This window comes from Zea mays, chromosome 6, assembly GCF_902167145.1.
Source record: "Zea mays cultivar B73 chromosome 6, Zm-B73-REFERENCE-NAM-5.0, whole genome shotgun sequence".
Classification (NCBI taxonomy): Eukaryota; Viridiplantae; Streptophyta; class Magnoliopsida; order Poales; family Poaceae; genus Zea; species Zea mays.
Genome location: NC_050101.1, coordinates 164,937,912 through 164,951,400, shown reverse-complemented (window position 1 = coordinate 164,951,400; position 13,489 = coordinate 164,937,912). Strand labels below are relative to the sequence as shown.

Here is a 13,489-nt window from a genome sequence, read left to right as displayed (position 1 = left end):
ATTTACAAAATTTTGGATGAGAGAAGTAGCAGGTTTGTTAGGAGGTTAGAGAATTAGATCCATATCTACATACAGAAAGTATTTCTTGACCCTAACACACAGTTACTTGCTTATGAAGAATGCTGAAAATATCCAGTTGTCATAGTTTGTTAAATCAACAAAATTTGCAAGACCTGAGAACCTTGGGTTGCATGCTATCATTTGATAGAGGTATACAAAATACATACCAGATAATTTAAAGATTGTAGATACATGCCATGTCAAGATTCTAGTGTACATAATACTTAGTGTGTTACTGCTACTATTGAATGATTTAGTCAGTGCTCTGGATGCCCCCCTTTGTTCTCACATTAGGTAGTCATGGGACCATGAGCAGTACCAGGTACCAGTACTAAACTCTAATACTGAACTCTAATAACACAATCCTTTTTGAAGAAGGCACATGTAACATGGTGGCTGAGAACTATATTGTTGAACTTTAATTCCAGAACTTAACTTTAATAATGAGTTGAACTCTATTACAGAACAAAACTGAACTATAGTTTTTGCATTCAATTTTATTCAGAACCTAACCAATTGCTAGCAATAATTAGAAACGAAGGTAACTTACATTTGAACCTAACCATGTGGAGCAAGATGATTTATTGTGTGGTGCATATGTAATTGATGCAGTAAAAAGATTAGTACCAGAGCAAATACTCTAATAGCATAAGTATTTTTGAAGGAGGCACATGTAACCTGGTGGCTGAGAACTCTATTACTAAATTTATGTGGATGGTAAGATGTAACTTGTGGTGCAATATACTACCCACTCACTAATACTATCTGCCCTCCCCCTTAACCCTCATTGTTCAGGCTTTCACTTTAGTGAAAGGTGAGTGCACCAACCATATACAGCAGAACGATGTATTTAGTGCTGCTATTGTTTATTTCTTTATTCACAAAACCATCAAGCTAGCTTGTGCTCCCAGTTTCTATCGTTTGTTCTTATTCATGTAGTCTTGTCAAGATACTTCCGGTGATATTACTTATGAGGGGAGGTCATGTCTGCAGATCTCAAGATCTATCGGAGATGTATATCTAAAGAAACCAGAGTATAACAGAGAACCTCTTCACAGATGGTTCTCCAAACTTCCCTTGGGCATAAATTCATACACCAGAAGCCGGTTGTCACCATCTAAACTTCCCTTGGTCGAATCCTTTCATTAGTTCATCACGAAATTCTACCATCGACGCCCAATCAGTGGAACCCTACAACACGTAGAGAGAAAGGAGGCAGCTACCTGGTGTGGTAGTAGAGCTGGGAGTCGACATCATACACGAGATCACGTGCTGCCGATGGTAGGAGGGCACCGAGCCGCCGTGGTCTTCCTCCCCATGCTGTCGCCGACCTCACCGCCAGTGCCGCCGCCGGAGGCCGAAGCGAAGAACGCCCTCGTGGCCACCGCCAGCCTCTCCATCACCGCTGTTGCCTTCTCATCGGTGGATTCGGCCTTCTCATCGGCGGATTCGGCCTCGACCCCTCAGAGGATGTACCATACGTGCGAATGGGGCTCCGTTGCCGCATGCCGAGGCCGCGGCCGTAGCGCAGACCGGGGGCCGGCCGCCGTGCCTGTGCCCGCGCGCCACCGAGCGCCGCGCTCCCGCGCACCGGGGACGCTTGCCCGCGTGCCGTCCCGCAGCCGTGCGAACGGAGCTGCCGCCACCGAGCGCCGCGCGCCCGCGCACCGGGGATGCTTGCCCGCGCGCCGTCCCGCAGCCGTGCGAACGGAGCCGCCGCCACCGAGCGTCGCGCGCCCGCGCACCGGGGACGCTTGCCCGCGCGCCGTCCCGCAGCCGTGCGAACGGAGCCGCCGCCACCGAGCGCCGCGCGCCCGCGCACCGGGGACGCTTGCCCGCGCGCCGTCCCGCAGCCGTGCGAACGGAGCCGCCGCACCCACACAGGCTGGGACGGTCGCGCCCGCCGTTGTGGCCCAGGGGCCACGCCCGCCGACGCCGGGGCCAGGGGTCACGCTCGGATCCAGGAGGACGGAAGGAGCGGCTGGGGGATCCTCGCGAGGATGGGATGCGCGGCTGGGGGATCCTCGCGAATGGAAGGAGCGGCTGCGACGCGGCAGCGGGATGCGCGGATCCGGATCCGCGAGGATGGAAGGAGCGGCTGGGGGATCCTCGCGAGGATGGAAGGAGCGTGGAGGCTGCGGGATGCGCGGCTGGGGCTGCTGAGGGCGTACGCGGGATGCGGGCGTGGCAGAACGTGCGCCACGCGGTGTTGGACGCCTACACTACTAACATAATTAGTAGTAGAGATACAAGTAAAATAAAATTGATATAAAATAGTAAAAGTACCAAGAAAAACAAATTTTTCGTTCTAAAATGAATGAATGTCTTATATAAATGTGTGTACCAAAACTTAAATGAAAACATGAAAAAAAATTATCTATATAATATAAAGTGGAGAGTTATAGTTGAATGTTTATGGAACTCCATTGAAATGTATTCACTATATATAAAGTGGAGAGTTATAATTGAATGTTTATGGAATCTATTGAATTTTATTATTGAATATCACTAGAAATATAAGTTTGATATATTTATTTATTTATCATATAAATATTTTTTAATATTTTAGATGATATATCTTTTTATTATATTATTAAACTTAAATCATTTTAATTAGTAATTAGTGATAAAGTTAGGTTTTAAATGGTTTCATGGGATATATTTTTTTCCATGGATACCGATAGTATCGGATGTTTCATGTTTTTTCGAATACGAATATAGAATCAGATAGAGAAAAGTACTATAAATCGAATTCGGATACATCTATTTAATATCCCTATTGAAATTGAATACGGATATGGATATCCAAATTAACCGTTTTAGCGAATATGAATACAGATAATTCAGATTTCTAGACATCCATTTCCAGCCCCAAGCGTAGGGCAGCCATTTGGCGAGTTTGTAGTTGGATTTTTTAGCACTCGTAGACAGTCCATAGGAGTACACGGGCATGGCAGTGCGGCCACAGCGGCACAGCCACAGGCGGCAAGCGGGAATGGCACACACAGCCTGCTGCTGTACAATGCGTGTGGCAGATTTGAGGCCCGCACGGTGCGGCCACCTGCAGGCGGCAGCCTGCACGGCATGTGACGTGCTATTTTTTGGTAAAATCACGACCGGTGGCATATGACCTGCCCCTCGGTCGAACATGCACCACCCCCCGTTGGCTACTGAACCGTCCTATAGGCTATATGGCTGCTCTGTTCACCGACGATGCATGTTCTTTTTTCTATATATATATATATATATATATATATATATATATATATATATATATATATATATATATATATATATATATATATATATATATATATTGTATATTAGAAGCCCTGGGCTTCCAATAACTAAAGGAAGCCTGGGCCAGACAGTGCAATCCGGTCGAGCCGGACCATATCCGGACGTCTATAAAATAGGACCCGGAGTGCTAGGGTTCAGTTTTTCATGCCCCATCTCAATTCATTAGCGATGGCGGTTGCCCTATAGCGCGCGCGGCGGCGGACCCCGGCCAGTGGCTGCGGTGGCCGTGGCTCCCCGACCTCGACATGCGGTGGCGGCGGTTCCCAGGCCGGCGGTGGCGGCCCCCGATCCAGAGGGCGAGCGGCGGCAGCGCCCTTGTGCGGCGACGGCGGATCCCAGGCCGGTGGCCGCAACTCCATTACCTCGACGCGCGGTGGCGGAGGTTCCTCGATCCGCAGCGAGGCCCTTGTGCGGGCAAGCGGCGGCGTCCCCGAAGCCCCGAGGAGGCGGCACTTCCAAGGCCGACGAGCAAGCGACGCTCGTCGACGTGCGAGTAGCGACGGCGACGCATGAGGCGCGATGTTCGAGCGAGCGACGTCACGGAAGGGGCGAGATGCGCGCAGCGATGATCGCGCGTGACATCCTCCGATCCGGCGCATTTTTCTTTTCGTTTATTGTGTTTTATGCCTACCACATGTATTATTTACGCTAAAAACTGTATGATTTTATGCTTTAACACAGAGTTCGTATATCAGTTTACTGCATGCACATTGGAAAGACAATTCCTTGATTTATGCTGTTCTTAATTTGCGCGCATGCAATGTAAACTCCCACGATTTTGCCATAATTTTTGGATCTGTATAAAAATAGAAACCGCATGCATGCGACTGCCATGTTTTTCGGATCTGTCATAAAAATAGGATCGTAATAACAACCTACTAAAGCTATCAACCTCTAATTGACTCGGTATTTACGCTTATAATTGAGGGATTTTATGCTCAAAACTTACGGTTTTTACGCTCCACCCGGAGATGCGTCCACCAGTGAACAACATGTCAGATTTTTTACGCAGTGTAAGGAATTGCATAAATACTTACACCGTGTAGTATAATTTGTTTCAGTATACATCATAAACTAGTTCTAATGCGTTTAGCTGCATGGCTGTTGGAGGGATCCTATATTTATGAAGCAAATAAAACATTAAATGTGATTTTTTTTGTTTCTATGCATGCAATTCATTTCCTTTCATTGCATATTCTTTCCATCATAAATTCGTGTGCATGCAGCCTGTAGCAGATTTTTACGCAGTATACCGAATTGCATAATTATCTACACAGTGTAGCATATTTAGTATCAGTATATAGCATAAAATGGTCATTACGAGTTTTAGTTGCATGTCTGTTGCAGCGATCCTAAATTTATGGAGGAAATAAAGCATTTAAAATAGAAACTGCCACACATATCTTTCCTAAATTTACGCGCATGCAAGTGAACGTGTTTGACTCATGCATGCATTTTGCCATAATTTTAGGATCTGTATAACCGCATACATGCGACTGCCATGTTTTCGGATCTGCCATAAAATAGGATCGTAATAACAGTCTACTAGAGCTATCAACCTCTCACATTGACTCGGTATATACGCTTATAATTGAGGGATTTTATGCTCAAAACTTAAGGTTATTACGCTCCAACCCGGAGGTGCGTCCACCAGTGAACAACATGCCAGATTTTTTACGCAGTGTAACGAATTGCATAAATACCTACACCATATAGTATAATTTGTATCAGTATATGTCATAAACTAGATTTAATGTGTTTTAGCTGCATGGCTGTTGGAGGGATCTTATATTTATGAAGGAAATAAAATATTAAATACGATTTTTTGTTTCTATGCGTGTAATTCATTTCCTTTTTATTGCACATTATTTTTATCATAAATTTGTGTGCATGCAACTGGTAACAGATTTTTACGCAGTATATCGAATTGCATAATTATTAACACAGTGTAGCATATTTAGTCTCAGTACATATCATAAAATGGTCCTTACGCGTCTAACGCATGGCTGTTGCAGCGATCCTAAATTTATGGAGGAAATAAAGGATTTTAAAAACAGAAACTGTCGCACATATCTTTCCTAAATTTATGCGCATGCATTGGATCGTGTTTGACTCATGCATGCATTCCTTTTTTTGCGCTAACAGACGTGGAGCAGGTGGCGCACCCGACAACCTATTTTGGCGCGCTGGTTGAACCAGTTTGCGGGGTGGTCGGCCTGGGCTTCCTTTAACTATTAGAAATATATATATATATATATATATATATATATATATATATATATATATATATATATATATATATATATATATATATATATATATATATATATATATATAGTTGGTAATGGCAATTCTATCAATATTTGGAAGGATCCATGGATCCCACGTGGAGAAACCAGGAAGATAATTACTCCAAGGGGTCGATCCGTCGTCCAAAGAATTTTTGAACTGATAAATCCAGTTAAGGGCATATTTGATTACTCTCATCTCATATGGATTGGATGATATTGGAAAAAATTGAAAAAAATTTTACTTGTTTGAGATTTAAACTCACTCAATCCCTTCCAATCCACATGGATTGAGATGAAAACGAACAAGCTCTAATAATAATAAGGATTGGGATGAAGAGCTTGCGCGGGACATATTTTGTACAGAAGATGCCAACATCATTCTATCCCTTCCAATCTCTGTCCAGAGAGAAGATTTCTTGGCGTGGCACCCTCATCTGAAAGGATTTTTTTCTGTTATATCTGCATATGTCCTAGTCACAAAAATCAGATGTCACCTAGATAATAATGACGCTTCCACCTCAGATCCTAAAGAGAGTGCTTTTGATTGGGGTAGGGTATGGACAATGGATGTCCCGAATAAATTCAAAAAATGTTTGTATGGCGCATGGCTCACAATGACTTGCAGGTGAAGCGGGGAAATATAGTAAGAATGGGAGGGGATCTGGACACTCTTTGCCCAGTGTGCTCAAGGTTTAATGAAGTACCGGATCATCTATTTTTCAAATGCAAGGAGGGAAGGCACGGCTGGCAACTGCTAAATATGGAGGGCAAAAGAATCCTTTTAGAGCTAGTTTGGAAACTCTATTTTTTTAAGAGATTCATATTTTCTCAGAGAAAAATGAACTAATTTCTTTTGAGAAAATGGAAATCCATTTGGAAAATGGGATTTCCAAACTAGCCCTTAATGGGAGAGAATTCTCCTTGGTGGTGTTGCATATAATCTGAAAATTTGATAATGATTGCCAATGCAAAATGATTTTATTTTTATGGTGTTGGTGGTCTGCATGTAATAAGATTATTTCTGGTGAAAGGAGGAAATTGGCGCAAGAAGTGTTTAATGATGTTTTCTTCCATTTTCAGGCATAGAGAGAGGCAACCCGTGTGTGCAAACTTCTTACTGTATCATCCACAAAGCCAAAATGGAGGGCTCCTCTCGAAGATGTGTACAAGATTAAGGGGGTGTTTGGTTTCTATAGATTAAGGTTTAGTCTCTTTATTTTATTTCATTTTAGTCTATAAATTGTCAAATATAGAAACTAAAATAGAGTTTTAGTTTCTGTATTTGACAATTTTGGAATAAAATTAAATAAAATGTAGGGACTAAAAATTAGTCCCTAGAAACCAAACACCCCCTAATTGTGACGTTGCTTTTACTCCTTCTAAAAATGTTGGATGGGACTTTTGTAATCAGAAATCATCTTGGTATAGTTGTAGCAGCAGGAGCAGGTTCTTATGCTCTGATGTCAGCTCTACATGCTGAAGCAATAGCTTGTTTCAAGGGCTTGGAATATGCAGCTGTTCTGGGAATCAGAATTGTTGTTTTAGAGACTGATGCAGCTGTTCTAGCTGAAGCGCTGTCTAACTCAAGTGTTGATGGTCTGTGCTAGGAGTTCTGTTCGAGGAGATTAAAACCTTGAGTTCTCCGGATTTTCAATATCTGATGTACCTAGAGTGTGTAATGTTGTAGCTTTGCTGGTGACCGGTGATATACCAGACACAAGTGGTTAATGGAATCTTGTTTAGCTTTAAAAAAACTAAAGACAACCTTATTGACATTTCACATTCTACAGTGCAATGTAGTGTAGTTTTTCTAACCTTATAGATTTTACAATACAATTAAGTATCACGTTGCCAACCCAACAGAGAATCAGAACAAATCTCATCTGGCATCGGTACCTAGAAAGCCTACGCCGTCAGCAACTCAGCACGTGTGAATTTTACTCGTCAGAATGCAACTGCATTTGCAAATTAACTCGAACACAACCAGACGTGACTGAGTACTAGATATCACTAGGTCAGGTAAGTAAGCAATACATCACATGAACTAAAAGTACCAAGGGGGGCAATGATTGCCTCAATCCTTTGTGGACAAACACTAAGAAACAAATACTTCGACATATAAGTTGGTTACAGACAGACAGACAGGCACCATGACACAGCATGACCATGGGATCCACAGGTAAACGTCCTGGTAGACTGGTAGTTATATGATTCGAACAACACCATCTCGTATCATTACCCTGTTTGCATCTTGCATCCTCTGAGAGCACAAGGAAATAGAATGTTAATGCAATCGACATGCTTAGCTATATGTTACAGGCCTGAAATAAAAGTAGATTGTTTTTTTTCATACCTCCAAAATAAACTCTACTTGGCTTCTGGTGTAAGGTGCAGTTGACTCCCTATTAACCATCTGCTCGATATCATCAATTGACATTTGATCTATATGGTTTGCCAACACATGCTGACCCAGAAGTGCTTCAAATGCTTCAATTCTGCAGGTTTTGCAAAAACAAGGGCAGCAAAGGGTCAGGCGTAAACAAAACAATGCTGAATGTTAAGATTTGCAGGTTATGTAGTGACCTCTCTGCGGAAACATTCTGATCATTTGATCCTACATCCACATCCATTGGATCATTGCCAGAGCTGTGAAGAGTAGAGATATTTTTCAGATACATGAATGGGTAAGGAATAAAAGGCACAGATGGGCCAGGAAACATACTGGAAATGAGCTACCTAGTTCTTTAAAAAGTTGAAACAAGAGGGTATATGGACAAAGTTATAAAATATATAAATCACCTTCCATGCCCATCCACAGTGCCACCGGTTGCACCTGCATCATGATCAGCTTGCTGTTTCATCTCCATTTCTCTCTGTTCTCTCTCTTCCATCTCAGTCAATTCCTTGTGGTATATTGCAAAATTTAGAACTTGCAATGCAGCCTCAACATCGGATTTCAGAACCTGCAACAAGACATTGACGCCATGATGAGATCTTCTCAAGGACAAACGGCTCAGTTTATCCTTACAAAAAATAAAGTGTTTGTAAAACAGAGAAATTGCTTCATTTCTTGGTGAACTTTCATCCAGAAAATTATTGATGTGGCTAGGTTGCTGGTAGAATAAACAAAATACCTCATGCCTCAGTTTCATCTTGGCATGAGCTGTCGATAGACGAATTATGGTTTCCAGTGTCCTTGCTGTAATTGGAAGTGTACCTCCACCGGACTGTAAAATACGCAGGTGAATAAATGAGAGCTTCAAACAAGTACCATCAACAAGACAGCAGGCAGACATGCTTGAATCAAACCTTTGCATTTGCACTACCATCCCTGAGCTCAGCATATGAGGTTGCAATATGATCAGATGCCTGCAGCAGAAGAATTTCAATGCTATATCTGAAGGGAGACCTTTATATTATGTAAGATTCTCTTGAACAATTGAGAAAACAATCAAGAAACATTGAAATACAGGAAGAGTTGTGAAGAGGAAGAAAAGAAAACAGCACACACAAGGTCACATTGCAATGGAAAACAAGGGCCTGTTTGGCAGAGTTCCAGCTCCAAGAATTTTTGGAGCTTGGTCGTCACTAGGTCCAGAAATTCCTGGAGCTAAAACTGTGGGCAGATTGAGGGTATTTGACATCATAAAAACTCTAAATTCTGCATGGATCTCAGACCTGTAGCTCTTCCATAAACACTAATACCTCCACAACTTTGTATTGCTCTGTATGACTGTATCCAGGATTGGAAAAGGTTACCTCATCAGTGAGCCTTGGTTGAATAAGGTTCTTCGCATAATGAATATATTTCTTCAGAAATTTGACAGTTAGCCTGTCCTGCTTGGATTTCTTTCCTCTTCTTCTATCCTGACCATGGAGCATTCTATCATACTTGACAAAAATGGCTGCATTAGCATCACCATCATCTTCTTCAGCATATCCCTCTTTATCAAGAGACCTTGCTCCTACAGATTATGAGGTTTGTCTTTTATTAACCAAACGAAAAGAATTAAAGAACTGAAAACAAATATATATTGGACTGTAAAACAGAAAAACTACCTCCATCGTCAGTGCAATATCTATGCATTCGGGCAACATGTTCTGAGATTTGCCGGTCAATCTCAGGGTCCATTTGATCAAGAACAATAAAAAGTAAATCAAAACGGGAAAGCAGTGAATCCGGAAGCCCGATATTCTTTGTTGGTGTCAATGAACGATCATACTGTCATAAAGCCAGGAATTGTTGTCAGAAATAGCAAACAATCAAGAGGTACTATGGAGCAAGTGAAAGACATGATAAGAGCTTAGCAGCTTACAGTTCCATATATTGGATTTGCTGCAGCAATTACACTACATCTTGCATTTAGTGAGGCATGTATTCCTGCCTTTGCAATGGTTACAGTTTGCTGTTCCATAACTTCATGAATAGCAACTCGATCTTGATCATTCATTTTATCAAACTCATCAATGCAGACAACACCACGATCAGCAAGAACCATGGCACCAGCTTCAAGCCTTCGCTCCCCTGAACAAAAACTCGCCATGAGGCTTTTACAGGAATATGAATACCAATGCACTAAGTAGAGTTGTGTAATTTACCAGTCTCTTGATCAGAAGTCACAGCAGCAGTCAAACCAACACCAGATGAACCCCTGCCAGTTGTTGAGATAGCCAAAGGGGCAATGTTCATGACAGCTCTTAGGAGCTGGGACTTGGCAACTGAAGGATCTCCCACCATCATCATGTTTATATCTCTGTATGCCAAAATATAGAAATGAATGGATGAATAAATAAAGCATTATTAATTAAATCATGTATCAGCAATGATCTGAAACATCACTTACCCTCTCAAGTGAGTTCCATTTTTTAGATTCTTCTCGACACCACCTAGCATCAACAGTACTACTGCCTTCTTTATCCATAGATGACCATATATGGATGGAGCAAGAGAATTTCCCAGTAAGTCAAAGGTGTCATTTCTCCTTGATATTTCTTTCATCCGCTTCAGATCTTCCCGAGTGTAGACAGGTGCATTTGCCTCTTTGTTAAGAAGCGACACATTATTTGCGATAAGGACAGTTCTACAGACATAGCAATACAAAACCACATCATACTTCCGAAATAGGTGAATTGAAGCCAGCTCAGGTGAGGGTCATAGCTGAACTAACCTGAAGACACCACTAACACTTCCCTTGCTTTTCCCTGGTAGAGCCTTGTACACACCGACAATTGAGACACGGTCACCAGGTTTGCAACAATCTACAAGATCATCTTCTACAATAACATCGACAGTTCTTGGGAGCTGTCCAGGTGCAGAATTTTCAGGCACTTCTTGCATGGACAATGTCTGGTGATCCTTGTATTCACACATTCCATACTCGGTAACCAACAAGTTACCATTGTCATCCTAGCCATTACAGGTTGAGCAGCATTACAATTACAGTACCAAATGGAGTTGATTGAATAAAATTGCAGAGAGCAAACAGTAGGAGCATACCCTTGTTGGATAAACCGAGCCAGTAGGCAAGCCTACAAAAGATGTGATGTCCCTGTATTCACGCGAGAGAAAGTCCCCAGTCACAGGGCAGAAGTGGACACTCTTAACAACTTTTGGCCTAACCAACGAGCCTGTTTTTTTCAGGAGGAAAAAATAATATTAGCACTCAAAGGTGTATAGGTACTTCACTAGAAATCTGCTATGGAGTTATAATTTGATAGACCAAGTAGCTAGCATTAAAATAGTGTGCTATATGCACAGCAATAATGATGAATTAGCATAAGTCAATACTAAAGTTTCATTGTGAATTCGTATGTTCTGACATTGTCATTCATGTTCAACTTTTTACACACCTAACAAGGACAATTTTACCCATTCCGTTTGCAGTTTCCCTTTACCACAAAGATACCAACTGAAACTGAAACTAACACAAAACTTCTACCCATCAGCGAGAAGAATGCTAGTAAAGTTTAATTGGAACTTGTTCAAAAGACCCTGACAGCGCAATCTGGTACCATGTAAACAAAGTTCGCCGAATAAGCAGTATGGCAGGAACCAGAGCATAACGTGGTACATCTGCTGAAAGGGAGAAGTGAGCCGTTACATTTGGTGACGATGCCCTCAACGCAGACCATGGTGCCGATGAAGGAGGACATGAGATCCCTGGGCGTGACCCTGTGGAACCCGAACGGACCCGAGAAGCCCACCATCACGCGCTCCCCTTCCTTCAAAAATTTGGGATCCAGGTTCCTCGCCACCTCCGACACCGCGTCCGACGCCGGCTGCATATACTCCCCGGGGGTCCGGATCACCCTATTCACACGCAAGGGCAGACCGCATCAGCCAGGAAGGCAGGAACTTGCCCAACATGGCAACAGAGACGCACGAGAAAGGAGAAAGTGAGGGAAGACAGCGGCGGCCGGCGTGGCACCTGCGGGCGAGATCGAGATTGTGATTGCGGAGGTCGTCCATGCCGATGATGAGGCGGTGGCGCTTGTTCTGGACCATGTCGCGGACGGCCTGCATGTAAACCCCCTTCCCGACCTGCGGCGGAAGGCAAGAACGTCAGCCGAGGACCCTGCGAACCGCGGCGGCGCTCGGGACGGCGAGGGGAGGGACTTACGTCTTGGTCGAGGAAGTCGAGGAAGGCGCGCTTATGCGCCGCCATTGCCTCCTCGTTGATTTCCATGGCTGCCTGCGGCTTCGGAGACGGAACGCGAGGCCGGAAGAACGAGCGGGGCTGCTGGAGGAAGAAGGCGGGGCGCGAGAATGGGAGCTGCGGCAGGCGGGCGGATTTGGATTTGGGGGCAAGGGTGGGGAGGGATGAAGGCGGCGCGTTTTGGCGGGAGTTGGCGCGCGGTGTGGCTGGAAGAGGTGGTTTTCGCGCGCTCGGTACGTGGCTACTGGCTAGGGCCGCAGGGTCAGCGGACTCGTTGGGCTCTTGGCTGACTATTCCGCATTCCATGGGCTTTGGATCGCAGCCAGTATCACACGCGCGACATTTAGACAAAGAGAGGCCGTAGTTGAGGCTCGCTAGCTGCACGGGCCCATCGGCGAGCAGCTGGTAGCATTTGGCCCAGTAAGGGGTGCGGGTACGTTGCGACAACCCCGCGTTGCCCCTCCTTGACTCCTTGTTCACAGCCGGCGCACGCCCTCCACCGTTTCTCAAGTGAACCTTTCTCGTCCTCTATCTGTCTTTTTAAGGACTACTTTGAAACTTAAACCATCCATAAGATTTCCGAGGATTGAGAGAAAAATTAAGCCTTTTCCCCCTCAATCTCGGAAAATTCGAGGCTCAGCCATTAGATTCACGTGCGGTTGGCGAGATGGCTCGTCTTTCTCCCCTTCGTTCTCCTGGCCGTCCCCCTCCTCAACCACCCCATGCCTCAAATGTCATTGCCGGGAAAATCCTTCCCCATCCTCAAAAAGCGAAAAACTCTAAGCCCAGGAAGACGCTACAGGAATGGGCCGTTCCTTGCGATGGTCGTTGGCGCGGCTGGACTTCAGGGGTGACGACCCCATACACGAAGGTGAGAGACGAGGCAAATGGACGTGGCCCATGCAGTGCAGTGAAAAGTCTGAACCCCTCAGGTATTTCCTCCCCGTCTTCTTCGCCTTCTCCTCGTCTTTCCAGCGCGGTGACTCAAAGGGGAAAACTAGGGTTTCCCAATGACCTAATCGGAGGTCGCCCTCTTCCTCACCTTGCTGCTTTCCTCTCTTCCCTTTGGCGCTTGCCTTCCTCGGTGAAAACCAGCTTCTGTGGTGGCTGGAAATCCGTTCCCATTCGTCCTCTTCCTCCTTCGGATCCGTGGCCGAGAGTAGGGATTGGATTCCAAATCCC

At 44.3% G+C, this 13,489-nt stretch overlaps 1 protein-coding gene across 1 annotated transcript; it reads right to left on the bottom strand.

Annotated features, from left to right (window-relative positions):
- Nucleotides 1–7,590: 7,590 nt before the first annotated feature.
- On the bottom strand, nucleotides 7,591–12,485 carry LOC542738 (replication origin activator 2). The gene is made up of 16 exons (NM_001112248.2): nucleotides 12,272–12,485; nucleotides 12,080–12,192; nucleotides 11,753–11,961; nucleotides 11,149–11,279; nucleotides 10,820–11,058; nucleotides 10,496–10,732; nucleotides 10,251–10,405; nucleotides 9,968–10,176; nucleotides 9,711–9,873; nucleotides 9,411–9,616; nucleotides 8,961–9,020; nucleotides 8,786–8,878; nucleotides 8,451–8,614; nucleotides 8,235–8,297; nucleotides 8,005–8,146; nucleotides 7,591–7,911 (listed from the first exon to the last, which is right to left on the bottom strand). Exons 1-16 carry the CDS (start codon nucleotides 12,335–12,337, stop codon nucleotides 7,855–7,857), a joined length of 2,307 nt encoding a protein of 768 aa, NP_001105718.1. The 5' UTR covers nucleotides 12,338–12,485; the 3' UTR covers nucleotides 7,591–7,854.
- Between the last annotated feature and the right edge of the window lie 1,004 nt (nucleotides 12,486–13,489).